We start from the raw sequence: 15,249 nt of genomic DNA on the forward strand, positions 1-15,249 counted from the left end.
CCTTATTGGAGAACAATATCCAGTTTGGGGCTCCACAATTCAAGAACGATATGGAGAAACTAGAGTTGGTCCAAGGAGAGCAACGGGAATGATTAAAGGGATGAAAAAATGGACCTATGAGGAAAGGTTAAAAACATTAGAGTCTGAACTGAGAATCAAGTAGCTAGGTACTCAACTTCCAGGGCAGATCATTCTTTTGTTATTTTTGGAAGACTAATTTGGAAGCTTTAGAATATTAACAATATATTTTTCCCTTCTTCACATATTGTTTTCTGTATTAATATTCTGAAAGGCAAAGAAATCCTTCTTGGATGAAAACAGGAAAAAACAGTTATCTTAGAAAAGTTATGAACTGATCCCTCTACATTGTTTCTACTAATGTTATCTACCAGATTCTCCCAAAAGGAAACAACTATGCGCAATGGATAAAAAGAATATGGCTGCATTGCTGTTATATATTATATAATTTTCGTGTCTAAATTGTTATTGCACACATTTCATGCCCCCCCCTTTTCACTTAGCCAAATCTCTTATTAGAGACAGTGACAAAGGGTTTTAATTGTGACCAAGAGTTTACATAAACTATCCATGACCCATTAGCCAGTGGTTTTCGACAGAAGGCAATTTTTTCTCCCATGGGACATTTGTCACTGGAGACACCTATGATTGTCACAATGACGGGGAGGGGAGAACTACTGGCACCAAGTAGGCAGAAGCCAGAGATATTGCTAAACATTCTATAATGCACAAAACGGCCCCCTATTTACAAGGAATTATCTGACCCAAATGTCAGCAGTGTGGAGGTTAAGAAACTTGATTAGAAAAAATCTTCACTGTGTGGTCAGTCATTATTAATCACTAAGAATGTAGAACTGTGTGATTTAAAAAATGTATGATGAATTAAGAAGAGAAAAGGCAGACCACAAATAACCATTAAGGTGTACTAAGACAAATGCCATAAGAAAATAACCTCTGAATACCAATGAGGATTTCCTTTTGGGGTTTCGGTACAAACTGTTTTCCCCTTTAACTTTGCTACCATGGTATTCTGGGAGGAAAACGCACTTTGCATATATCAGCTCTGACAAAACTATACTGCTCTGATTAGAAAACATTATGTGTATGTACACACACACGCACATGCATATAAATGTGTGTATGTGTGTGTGCACACGTGTGCAATGGAAAGTTTCCATTAGCCATCATTAAAAAGCTTAATTACCATAAGGAGCTCTTCCAGCCAAGGGGTTTATTAATGGAGTTGGGTTACCACTTCCTTCCCTTCTGTTTCGGTCTGCTAATGCTGGAAAATCTGAAAGGTCCAATCCTGTCACATTTTCACTTCCATCTAAATAATGAGAAAGAACATTAGTTATTGATTCTACAAACATTTTATTTTAAATAAGCTCTATGCCCACTATGGGGCTTGAACTCACGACCCAGAGACCAAGAGTCATATGCTCTACTGACTGAGCCAGCCAGGCACCCAGATTCTACAAACATTTTAAGGAGATTATTAAAGACCGACCATAATATAATTTGAAATGACAGTACCTTCTTCCTAAATAATGCCCAGCACTGTACTAGGTATGTGTAGTTGTACAATAAACACATGAACTGATTTCACACAAAAGAATTTCATGAGTAATTCAGCAAAGCAGTATGTAGCTAGCATAATAAAAATCTCAAATCCTAGAGACCTATGACAGACAATGAGGAGTAAGGTGGTACATTATTTCCCCTGTGAAGGGTGGCACTCTAAAGTTATAGCTTGTTAGCTAACAAGAGAGAGATTGTTGTGATATAACGGCTCTTTTCATTATATCCAGAAGCAGAGGTAGTTATCCGGATGCTTGGAGTTTTAGTTATACACAGGTATGGTAATAACAGTGCCTCTTGCAAATGACCAGAATCATATCTGAAACACAGGCAGTGGAAGCAGAAACTCTAAGGACTTCTGTCCTGTGACCTACTTGTCCCATTACACAAATGTGTGTGTGCGTGTGTGTGTTTTGCAGTTGGGGAGTATAAGCAGGGTGGTAGAGACAGGGTATAAGCAGGGTTCCCACGTCTGGCAAGTTTGGGACGCATGGGAATGTGACGCAAAGTCCAGAAGTTTATATTACTTATTACATAGTAGGCGCTCAATAAATATGTATTAAATGAATAAAATTAATTATTGTTCATTTTAAATGAAAACAATAGGCTCACCTCCATTTAAAAATTAAAATTTAACCCAAGATTTCTACTTTACCTATTTTATTTTTTAAAGATTTAATTTTTTAGTAATCTCTACACCCAACATAGGGCTCAAACTCAACTCGAAGATCAAGAGTCACATGCTCTACCAACTGAGCCAGCCAGGCGCCCCTCTATTTTGCCTATTTTAATTATCCCCTTCATTTCTTCTCAACTTTTATTATTCTATTATTCTTACAATCTGATATTCTTAATTTTTGAAGAATTTAATTTTCTACCTTAGTTTTAGCCTGCATTATAGCTTTTCTTTAATCTTTGTTTTGTCTAATGTTTTATTGTTTTATACCATTTTCAATTTATTTGGCCTTTCTGTTAATTTTTAATTTTTCTCCAAGTTCCATAATTAGAAGAATCTCGAAACTAATTATCTCAAGATTACTTTTTTGATAGAAAAACAATACACTCTATTAACATTTCAAGTCAGGTTACAATTTAAAATTATGAAAAGTAAAAGATAAAATCATGCCCATTATTTCTAAACCAACTGTAGTTTATGAACTTTTAATTTTAAAAAGATACTACTACATAAAAAGACAACAGAAATTTATACAGTGTTTCAAGTTGTAAAAGTAATCTTTCTTGAATTATTTAATTATGGTTATATAGTTATAAATTAACTATAAGCTCTGAATATATATTAACTTTTAACACACATCTTCAGGTCCTGTAAGATGGAATTTAGAATGGCCATGTTATCTGAGAATAATTGTAACCTAAAAATTAGTTAATAAACCCCCAAAGTTATATTTTTAGGTAAAGACTTGGAAACAATTTCCCTAAAAAGAGTTAAAATTTAGTTAAAACTGAATTTTAAAAATAATTTAAAAATTTATGGAAGTGTATGAAACCATAATTCAGAATATAAGATGGCATTGTCAGACACATTGTTACTTTATGGTCCATTTAGGAAAAAAAATAACTTGCCAATTAAACTATGATACATAGCCTGAATTCAGAGATAATATGAAAAAAGTGTGCATTTCAGAAATAATGGGAATATGGTACTTCATAGCATTTTAACACCCTGAACATAAAAATATAATTTTTAAATGCTAAAATTTGGAATTTTAAAGTCTAATTTGATCAATCTATGCTGCTAAACATATAATAACACTTAAAAATTAAAAGCTCATGGTCACAAATGACATTTCATTACTAAATCCTGTCTCCTGCTTCCACATATGCTCCATTTCACTGATCATTCTTTCCATTTCCTTTATATATAGTTCTCTCTGAACGATCATATTCATTTTTGCTCCTATGGCCATACAACATCTTTTATTTCTTTTCTCAGGAAAGGGTCTGGAGGCAAGGGTGGAAGAAGGTGAAACCTGAAGCAGAATAGAAACAAAGCCTCTTGTTCTCTTCTCTCTGAAGCAGTTGATAAAAGAAATAAACCAACAGACTACAGGAATTCAAAATCAGAACTCTATGTAATTAAAATTTACACATAAAACTGGATAAAAAAGATCCAAGGGTTAAATGCCAAATTAGTATTATTAAAATTATTAAGAAAAAATTGTTAAGTCCTCCAATATAATTTTAAAGGTTTCTTCAATCTGGGTCTCTACAGCCAGAATACCATACCACTCAACCTAACTTAGACTGTAGTGACGGGACTGAGGCTAGGAAAAGCTCTTGAAGCAAAAGAGATTCTGAGGCATAAGTATAGACTAAGTTAATGTTTAGGCTTTCTCTAGGTGTTAAGGGAATAGTCCTAAAGTTATAACACTATGCTATTACCATGTCAAGTGAAAAAATATATTTAAATATCTCTCAACTGTTCACTGAATTAAACCCTAATTCCTGTCAAATTCTCACTAAATTAAATTCTACCAGTTTAACACAAAAATCCTGTAATATTTTAAGACCTGTATATTGAATTGCTTTATATTTCAAGATCTATCATATTTTTTATAGGGTACTACCTCCAGAATAAGCTTACCTGTTCCATTAAAAATGTTACTTGATAAGGAGTTATTCATTCCAAATGCCTGATTCCTGTTCATTCCAAATCCAGACATACTGGGTACATAGAAAATAATTTTAGATATACAGTAAGAACACTAACTTTCAGATGAAGAAAAACAAAAGTGTATACTTTTGATCTCCTCATATAAAACAACAGTATGTTTAAAAACAAATACCAATTTTATTTTTCTGAGTTTAACATTTATTTAAAAACTCCCCTGAAGTCCTTCCATGAATAACTGAGAACCAAAATGTCTTAAACAGATGATTTAAAAAACAAAAAGCAAAGAATTTACACATAAGCCTTGAGGAAAACAGAGATTAATGGTGTACTATTTTAGGTACTTGGAGAACGAACTTACTGGATACACTGGCAGAAGTAACTAATCTTAAAAACATGCAGTTTAGGGCATAACTAGTGTTCCTGAATACTTGTTTTCCTTCCACTAGTAAAGTGTGCCATTATCACTTTCCATAAAAGATCTTCTTTCATACAGAGTCTTCCCCATCTATAATCAACTCCTCATGGACAGGGCCTATGTCATGGTCATCTCAGCATCCTCTGCCTTTAGAGGATAAAACAGGCACTCAATAAATGTTTCATTTACCTGAATCAAATGGTGATTTTCTTTAAATGAATTTAGTGTTCTAAAAAAACATGTCATTCTAATCTAAAAATATAGTTTATCTTTCAGCTACTTAAAAGAAAAAGCAAATCTCTTCATAGTACCCTCCATTCTAAATTAATGCACAACTGGTACTTGGTAAACAGTTACAAATGCCTCCCTTTTCTGCACAAGGCTAAACATGAGAGAACAGAAACAAGTCTGAACTTAAAGCAAAGCCAGAAGTAATTAAGAATGTCAAAAAGAGCTGTTAATGCAAATTTTACAATGAAAGTATGCATCTTTAACATCAAATAATCTGATAAAAGACAGTGTATCAGTGTTTATGAGTAGGGTTAAACTGTTTGAAGATGACAGGGTTTTTTTGTTTTTTTGCCTAACTTTGTAAAACTAACTATGGCCAAACAATATTTTCACAAAATATTGTGAGCTGGTGAAACAACAATACTCTTAAGAGTAAGAAAGCCATTAGAAATACTTATTTAATAGCATGTTAGAATTGTTGATATAGGTACCTTCAAACACTGAATAAGTACTAAGGGATAAAAACATTCTATAACAAATACAACTTATCAGTAGTAATAAGCAGGGCTATAGAGACCCATGTTTCATTGACAATTTATAAGCAATGTATTTGTGAAAAAATATGAAAAGGCAAAATTTAAATATACATTCAATGAACAACACTATAAGAAAAGATGTGATAAAGTCCAAGAAGTATATGGTTAGGAAGCTATCAAGTAGATAAGAATTTTGATGACTCTTTATAAATAATATTTATTTTTAAAATTAAGAGCAGTAAAATTAATAACAGAAATACTCATAAATCTAAATATAAGAACTAGACCTTATGGAATGAAGATCAAACAGGAAATGTGCTAATAACCTATTTTTAATCCAGATTTTTGCAAGTAGTAGATAAAAGAAAGTGAATTAAATGGGTAAGATGACAGCAAATAGATCAAGATCCTTTTCCCTCATACAGTTCCTCATTTAAAAAAAATTGGTGAAATTAAACACGAGTTTTTCAAGATACAAAGCCTTATACTGTAGTCATCACTCTCATATAAATTATCTGAACAGCTTCAAAATCCTAATAAAATGGACAACTGGTCTTCATATTGTCATTATCACTTGCACAGTAAACATATGCAAATGGACAGTGCAAAAAGGAGTGAAAAAGCACAACAGCTCAACTTCTTGTTTTAAATCCCAGAACGTGACTTTTTTGAATATTGTAGATGTAGTCTTAAAAAAGTCTTTGATCAATAAGTCTCCAAAGCACAAAACTGAATTTCAGTTGAAATGGTACTAAACCAAAGCATAAGTGAAGCAAGGCAGTAATAGTCAAACATATCCCTGGTACTGTTCATAAGTCTGGAACTCTTACACATAAGTGGCCAGCCTCATTTAAGAGACGAAGCACATATCCACAAAAATCTGCCTGGTGGCAACTTAACAATTCTTTTCTAACAACCACAAAAACCTTTAACGTGCTTTCCAAAACCAAACTGATTTTCAAAAGAACGTGTCTTTAGTTTGGGGAGATTAAAGTTGTAACACGTAACAGAAAGAATCTTTGGTCATAAAAATATGATGAAACAAACTTATGAGACAGAAGCCAAGACTCAAGAACAGAACGCTGAATATGAAAAGGCAAATGTGAAAATACCCAGAAAGACAATTATACACAGTATCAATAAACATCTTACCTGTTCACAGTAAAAGGCTGTCGAGAAGGCTGCTGCTTTGGCATACATATTATGCTTGGCGAGCTTCTGTTGGGGCTACCTAACCCTGAACTGCTCATGCTATTTGTCCTGCTAGGAATTCCAATGCCCTGACCAACCTGGGAGTGGTTCATCATATTCCTAGGATTCATAGGCAAAATACCCCTGAAAAAGAAGGCCATTATACTAAATAAGCTCTCTACAATCACTCATTAAAATTCTCTGTAAATAATCAATTGGCCTAACCCCAGAACCTCAAATATACTTTCAAATTACACTAATTTTCATTAATTTAATTCTTTTGTCTGGTCATTCTAGCTCTTTGAAAAGTCAAAACCAACAAGAAACTGGGTAAATTATAGCAGAACTAATATAAGGTGGTATTAAAGATGAGAAAACTACTGGTGTGACTAGGATATAAAATAATACAAATGTATTTCACACATATATTTAAAGTAAGTTCATTCCAAATGTATGTCATTCTATCTTCATACTAATATGCATCATCTATGTCATCAATCTTGTTTTATTTTACTCACTAGAGCAATGAATGTGTGTTGAGGGAGCAATAATCATAATTATCTGAGGAATGATTTTAAATTGCACATCCTCTTTTGAGCAAGAGCTGGGTTCTGAAAAACCTCCCCAGGTGGTGATTAACCCTTGATACCCACCCAGCTGACAACCAGTATGTCAGATGCATGATAAAAACATCTTACACTATACTTATCAATTAGCAATGAAATAAAATGAGCATAGGGTATTAACTTTCTTTTCCTCAGTGAAAGGCACTGAACCAGAAAAATGAAATAATTAGTTATTAAAAAAACTAAAAACGCTTGCTTACTCTACAAAGATACATCTTGAGAAATATTCTGGTCCATCAATAAATACCTGCTTGGAGATGGAGGCGTGTGAAGTGACATTGTTGGTACCCCTGTTGTTGGCGTGACGTGGCTCGGTAACTGAGTGCCTTGTGATAAGCTGCGATTTAACTGAGGGGTATTGTTGCTCATCCCCCTCATTGGAAGGCCTAGTGCACCTATTAAAAAAATTCAGAAGAAGGAAATTCATTGCCATCAGGAATGAAATTGTTATCCATCTTCTGGAGTTGGCAATTTAAAACATTTTTAAATGACCTAACATGTAATATAATATGCAAATTTTAAATGGATATATTCAATTCACTCCAAATGGACTCTGATTTTAACAAAAATGTTCTAATCTGAAATTTAATATTATGAATGGACATTGCTTTCATATTTCTATCTTCTGTTCATATTTCTATTTTATAATAAACTATGTCTGCCAATGGTTTTAACAAATTAGATGATTTATGTTTCAACGAAAACATTTTTACAAATATGGCTTTAAGAAATTTGCAATCTTGTGTTTTTATGTTTTAAATTATAACTGAGGTAAACAGACATTTAACCCCACTTTGCTGAAGCAGCTTTAATTTTTATATGATGCTTTTAAAATGCATTTAAGAAATCTCTACTACTATTTATACATACATATTTCTCAACATTACAATTTTTACAAACCCAACATAAAATGTCAGCAACTGTTAAAAAACTCAAGCTGATATAACTGTAAGACACAAGAACTTAAAACATTTAAGTTTTCAAAGTACAGTGACCTTCTATTTATCTAGTACTCCTGGGGGCAGATGCAAAGGGGTGGATGTGTTCCAACAGGTATATTTTACAGACTACTTAAGTTTCACCACTCAGATACAAAACATAAAAAAAAAATTGGGATAAACATTTCAAAAATGTATGACATATTTCCTAAGTTTTATTAATATGAAATATAAATTAATTTCTTAATGATTCAGAAATATCATGGATATCGAATATTCTAGATGTTTAGATATCCCCCCTAGCCCTTTCATCCCTCAGAGTAAGGATGTCCAGCTGTCACCAGTTATCATGTCTGCCTATGGATGCCTCCATTTCCTGACCCACACTTTTTGGTGCTGTTTCTAGTCAGCTGTGAAATAGCCTATCAGTCAACTAAACTTATTCTGAACTGGAAATTAAACAAAAGTGATAAGATATAGAGATAATGAATACATAGATTACTTAAGTGCTAGGGATTTAAAGTGACTTTTTTCTTCCGTTTTTGGTCTAATTCCAGAAGCAAGAATTTCAAGGACATGAATATTTTGAAACGATGACCTCCAAAAAATTGGAGTATATATATATGTTCTGAATGTTTTACTTCAAGTACCTTTGCAACATTTACCTTTGGCATAACAATGTCATACCTAAGGACAGCAGTGGACCACAAAGATTCCACTGGAATCTGCCAGGAACAGTACTCAGCTTATAGCCTAACTTTGCTTCTCAAGTGAATGAAGCCAAGAAATCCAACTCAATGTAGCTACTATATTCTGTGTACTATGTGTACTGTGTTTCAGTCAGGTTCCATGAGTACCAGAGGTTAGTTCTACATTTCTTTCAATGACATGAAGAGAACTAACTGGTCTAGATTCATATGCTGGTTTAGTTCACCATATGTATGTCTGGTCCCTACAAATTTTGTGACTGTGAATATACCACTGGCTGCAGATACTTTCTCTGAATTGGGACAAAATAAGGAAAAATAAGATTAAAAATTAGCCATATAAGATTTCTTCAGAAGAAATCAGTCTTTTCTTTCTCTTAAGCCACTCTAGTTTTCTTGAAGGCCCTCTAGATGCTCCCACAGTGAACCACCAAAGTGATACTTTTCATATCAAGCATTCAATAAACATTTAGTGAGTGCCTACTATGTGCCAAGCACTGTGCTAGCTGCTGGGGATACAGCAGTGAACAAGATAGAAAAGGCTCCTACCCTCAGGGAGTTTACATCCTTCTCCCCAAAGAATGCTGTCCTAAAGTCAGCTATAGCTGCGAATTAACCACAGGAATGTGTTTCACACAATTACTGACCACCAAAAAATATACAATTTTAGAGCGAGAAGGGACCTTAAAGATCACCTAGTCCAGTGTTCACATTTTACAGATGAGGAATCTGAGTCTCAGATGAATTAACTGACTTCTCCAAGGTGACACAAAGAACCAAGACTAGAATTTAGATCTCTTAACTCCCAGTGTTCTTCATGGCAGCCCTATGGGAGCCCAATATAATGCTAAGTGAACACCCCTTGTGAGTGTCTACCAATTCATAACACCTCTTTACCTATCTTTTGCTTTCTTTCCTTTTTTTTTTTTTTTAAATATTTACTTCTCTTCAAATTTTACTAGACCTCCATCTCTTGGTCTCTTCTCTCCATTTTCTTTCTCCCTCTCTTGTCTATACCTGTTCAAGTTTTCTTTCTTCTAATTTCACTTTCCCCTTCCTTTTCACGCTCTCTTATACCTTTATCATTATAAATAAACATACACTTCACAAAAATCTAGTACCCTCTGTTTTCTAATAATCAATATGCCTTACAAAACTCACTAAGATCTGTTTAATCCTTCATATATTTTTTTCTATGCTGTATTATGAAAATCTATAACTTCAGAAATATCTTAGAAACTGGAGATTATCTGAACATTAGCAAAAAACCTTTGGAGATGGAAATAAGAATGGGTATGGTTATTTAGTCAATTAGGGATTGGCACATGAGTTAATTTATAGTGCTGAGAATGGAAGACGTATGAAATAAACTCAAAGATTAGTGTTTACTTTTATTTTTCCTTCAACACTCATGATTTCATAAAACAGCTAATCTATTCAGTCTGAGTTGCATTTTGTTGAACTGGGTAGGTATGAAAAAAAAAAGGAGAGAGTAGTACATCAATTTCAAATGGGATCATCAAGCTTTGAATACCTTAATAATCAAGCTATTTCACATTCAATTAAAAACTGAACTGCTTTAAAACATAAAGAGTATCACTGATAGGAACACACAAAGATTTATTTTTAGGAAACAAAATACACTAAATCATTAAATTTGAGTTACCTGAGTCAAACAATTATAACTGGGTAAGGTCAAAGAGAGAACTTTACTCTTTCAGTAATATATTTAGAAACAATCACAGAAAATCTCCAAAATATTATACCAAGAAGAAGACATGCAAGCCAAAAGAAAAAAAAAAAAAAACGGAAAAAAAACCTCATAAAAAATTTTGGCATAAAATAACTACAACAGGTAAAAAATATTATAAATGAGGAATAAATGAACAAAAAAGCTAAAAAGTAGCTAAAAAGGTTATAGTTCTGAATAAAATTTTTCTTTCAATTTGACAAATGGCTAATAAAGAATAATATAATATTAGGAGAAATATATGAACATACTCCAAGTAGATTCCTATCTCTAATTTGGCAGGGTGCTAAACAGAGAATGAACTGAATTAATTGATCATTTTTCAGAAATCCAAAGGAACATGATCTAAGAAATGTTTCCATGAATTACTTCCACTGCACAAACTGATTAACAGCACATCCCTTAAATATCTTATACCTCCTTTATTCAATCTTTTGCTAAAAACAGTATTAATAATACAAGTTATAAGAAAAAAATCCAATCATAGCAACCAAATCCTTGAATACTCACACTTAAATGAAGACTCCTGAAATCCTTATTAAGGAAAGGGTAGAACATCCCTAATTGCTGCAAAGGGGCTTAAAGCATCCCCCCCCTTCCATTTATTTCCAAAGCAACTAGCTCTTCCTAGGAACTCACTGTTCTACCCACACTGACGAAGAATAACCACCTTCTAACCTCCAACCTGTCCTCACATCTTCTTAACTCCAATCTGCCCCGCACTTAGCTGCTTAATCTTCTATATCTATCATTATGTTAAGTATTTTCCTTCATTAAAATCAAAGGATTTTAGAGATAGAAAAGTCTCCAGAGATCTTCCAGCTGAGTTACAGATAAAGAACATCAGGAATGAAGTTACTTGCCAAAAATCACAATGAAGAATAAAAATAACAATCCAATTTCTCAACCTTTTTTTCAACCAATCACTTTCTACTTCTTATAGTAGTTGCTAACTTTTACATCACCTGTGGAACTCTAATGTCTGGGTCCCATGCCCAGAAATTGTCACTCAGTCTGAATGCTGGCAATTCATGGCTAGTGAGATTTAAAAAACTCTCCAGGTGTTTTTAGAGGTACAGCCAGAGTTGAGAACCACTGCCCACTAGTATTATATCCAATCACAGTTTAGTCTTTTAAAATTCTCTGTCTGGACTGAAAAGATTCTTCTAATCTGTTTTTTTAGCCCCCAGCTTTACTGAGATATAACTGACACACAACTCTTCCTAATTAATATTTTACTCGCCCCAATATAAACTCTTTTTACAAACCACATATTTTACTTACAATCTTCCTTCTTTCCCTGGTCCTCTCTCCAAATCTGTCCCTGCACTTTTATTCATATCTCTCTCCCCACCCAGAATACATTCCCTTCTCTCATCCTACAGAAGTACAGAAGAATATCTTTTTTTAAAAAGGTCATGATGCGGGTGTTTACACCCAGCGTATGTACAGTGTGCTTTGATGTATATGGGAGAGACCACTAACTCAGATGTGAAAGTAAAATGGATTTGGAATCAGAAAATGTTTCCTGGAGGAGACAGTAAATGAATTAAATAACGAAAGAGACCTAGTCAGGTATCTGGTGGTGGTGATGAGTCGTCAGGAAGGTGAAAATGTTGAAACAGTTTAGTCTGAAAACAGCGAGATGTATGAAAATGAGGACAAGTGATATGCCTGGAGGAGGAGTAGGTTTGCTTTGGGGTATTAAGGACATATGAGACAAGAAAGAAACATGGATGGAGTTAACTGCAGTCAAATGCTCTATCCCTGAGCTTTACCCCCTGGATGGAGTTAACTGGCTTCAACACCCTCAACTAGGAAAAGCTGATGTTATATTAGAACTAGCAGAGAGCAACTGCCAACGTTTTGCTGGATCTTTACAGCAGCGGGCACTCTACCTATGAAACATCCATATGAAGCTCCTAAGTATACTTTGTACTCCTCTGCAACCTAAGTTTCCATTACAGATTCATGCCATCCATTCATAACGTAATGCAGGTCTCAAACCTTAGAAATTCTGGGTCTCTCTCTTTTACATCCTGTATCACCAAATCATATTAGCTCTATCTCCAAAATATCCCAAATCTGACCACTTCTTAACACCTCCACCCCCAGTCCAGGTCATCTTATTTTCTTGCCTGGACTACTGCAGCAGTAGCCTGGTCTCTCTCTTTCTTATCATTTGTCCCTCCCCACCCAGTCCATTTGCTACAGAGCAAAGTGATCTTTTAAAAATGAAACTGTATCTTAAAATCCTTCCCATTAAACTTAGAATAAATCCAAATTCTTTACCAAATCGTTACAAGACTCCAGGATCTGACATCCGGTACTCCATTAACCTTCTACTTTCTTTGTTCACTACACTAGCCCTCTCACTCTTCCTTTAACACATTAAGTTCTTTCTTACATTCTCATGAGTAAGTACTTTTGCATGTGCTCTAAAAAGCTCTCCCTCAGATCTTTCCAAAGATTTCCATTCCTCAACATTCAAGTTTCCATTCAAGTATCACCTCCTCAGAGATAGCCTCTTTGCTCCATGTAAAATAGTAATCCCATCTCTCATCCCTTAATCTGACTTAATTTTTATAATGCTTACTAGAATTATTTTACTTAGTTATCTGCATGACTATTCTTTCTTCAATAAAATGTAAGCTCCATGAAAACAAGATCTTTGCTATTTGCCATTCTCTTAGCTCTTGGAATAATATTTCACTCATGGTAGAGGTAGCTAACTAAATATCACCATAATGCCCTGGTTAGTATGTGGATTTAAACATTTGTTGTTTCTACTATGTGCTAATGGCCCTCTAGGGTAATGATATTCAGTAATATATAGCTTCCAGGTTTCAAAGAAACTTCTGTTCTCATGTTAACATAGTTACACTTACTAGGTAACGTAATCCTGGCTAGACTACTTACTGCCTGTGAAACCTTGGGCAAATCCCTTAACCTCTCTTGGGGTAAATGTGAAGATTAAATGAGTTGATTCATATAAAATATTTAAAATAGCATCTGACACACATAATAATTATTAGCTTTTGGGGAGTGGGTGGGGATACGCCTATAAAAAAAAAAAAAAAAAAAAAAAAAGTCAACAGGTGGTCCTAACGGTGAAAGTGAAGATTACAGTCTAATGAAGTAATGGTTTTCACCAGAAAAATCATTGTTTTCTGTGGGAAAACTGTATGCTATAGTTCTGTTCTTGACCTTGGAAAGTGGTAAAGATCTTGAGATAGATCCCACAGAATTGTAAAGACCTGTACTTCTTGAATGAAACCAATGTAACAGCCTAATAAGTTTCCCTTGCCTTGATAAACTAGACCACTCCAAAATCTACCCCATGCTGTGGGTGTTGCTCCCACTACTAGAACAACCTTATCCATAGTAACTTCAAGGCCAATGACAAACATGACTTCATCTGTAAATCCTTTCCTGATCATTCTCCAAGATAGGTGATTACTCCCATCTCTGAAATATCCAGAAAACTCTGTACTTCTTCCTCTGCTCTGTAGGAAAATAACTTGTGTATTTATCTACTACATTCTATGTAGGAACCATATCTTGCTCACCATGCATTCAATAAACATTTCTGAGTGCCTGTCATGTACAGAATACTAAAGATACAAAGGCAAATGAAGACATGCAATAAATAAATGTGGTAACATCATAGTATATGTACACTGTACAGGGATGGCAGAAAAGAGCCTCTACCACACATCTGCACTAAGCAGCATCATGCCATTATATGGTGGGCACTCAGTATCTATTAAACTCAATTCCTATCTCCTTTCTGAAGCTCTTCTTTACCACTATAGCTTACTATGCTTTTCTCTCCTAAACCCTAAGTCTGTCCATACCATTCAAATGATAGCTTTTTACCTCTGTATCAATACTGCAGGCTGTTATTTAACATTTTATACATAAATGTCTTGACCTCCCCAACTATACCATGTGCTTCTTGAGAGCAAGAACTCCCAAAATATTAATTCAAGTACCTGTTAAATGTTCCTATAATTTCTTGAGGCTACTAAAATGTTATTGGCCTAACCATACTATCAGTAGCATCACTTCTGAATCACCCCACCTGTGCTCTGGTTCTCCACAAAACAAGTAGCTTTCACCTCAGTGTTCTTAAAACAGGAGGCCAAAGGAATGTTGCTGAAAGCATAAGAATATGCCACTGCTCTCAAACCAGGAGTCCAGATCCCAGAAAGACAAGTTTATTTCTTTTCCCAGCTAGATGCCTGGGTCCTCTGAGAATTCAGATACAATTATGTATCATGGATTCATCCTGACAGCTAGTTAACCTATATGCCTATAAGATAGCAGACATACAGGAAGCACTCAGTAAATAGTAGTTTCCCTTTTCTCCAATTCTCTAAGGCTCTAAATCCTATTGGTAAGAAAGTAAAAGTCACTCCAACTTTATTATCACTTAATTGTCAATGCACTAAATATCCAGGAGAGATTAATTCCTGGTTCCCTGTTAATAACAATCTAGTAGACAGCCTTTTGGAGCCAAGGGGGTCTTTAAACCTATAAGGTATACCTAAAATCTTATGCACACTTGCAAAGAAGACAAGTAGAAAACATCATGCAACCTAAGATTTCATTCAATGGC

At 34.3% G+C, this 15,249-nt stretch overlaps 1 protein-coding gene across 8 annotated transcripts in view; it reads right to left on the reverse strand.

Moving 5' to 3' along the window:
- CNOT2 (CCR4-NOT transcription complex subunit 2) overlaps positions 1-15,249 on the reverse strand; it is a 117,270-nt gene that overhangs the window by 16,240 nt on the left and 85,781 nt on the right. For 7 of the 8 annotated variants that reach the window (XM_025882859.2, XM_025882858.2, XM_025882862.2 and 4 more), the window contains 4 exons: positions 7,481-7,628; positions 6,569-6,751; positions 4,205-4,284; positions 1,223-1,348 (listed from right to left, as the gene is read on the reverse strand). In XM_025882859.2, coding sequence (XP_025738644.1) covers positions 1,223-1,348; positions 4,205-4,284; positions 6,569-6,751; positions 7,481-7,628 — 537 coding nt within the window. The remainder of the gene's footprint in view (positions 1-1,222; positions 1,349-4,204; positions 4,285-6,568; positions 6,752-7,480; positions 7,629-15,249) is intronic. The other variant, XM_073900673.1, reaches the window with a different exon arrangement.

The sequence above is a fragment of the Callorhinus ursinus genome, unplaced genomic scaffold (genome assembly GCF_003265705.2).
Source record: "Callorhinus ursinus isolate GAN/ISIS: 27379988/994484 unplaced genomic scaffold, GSC_fseal_2.0 scaffold14, whole genome shotgun sequence".
Lineage (NCBI taxonomy): Eukaryota > Metazoa > Chordata > Mammalia > Carnivora > Otariidae > Callorhinus > Callorhinus ursinus.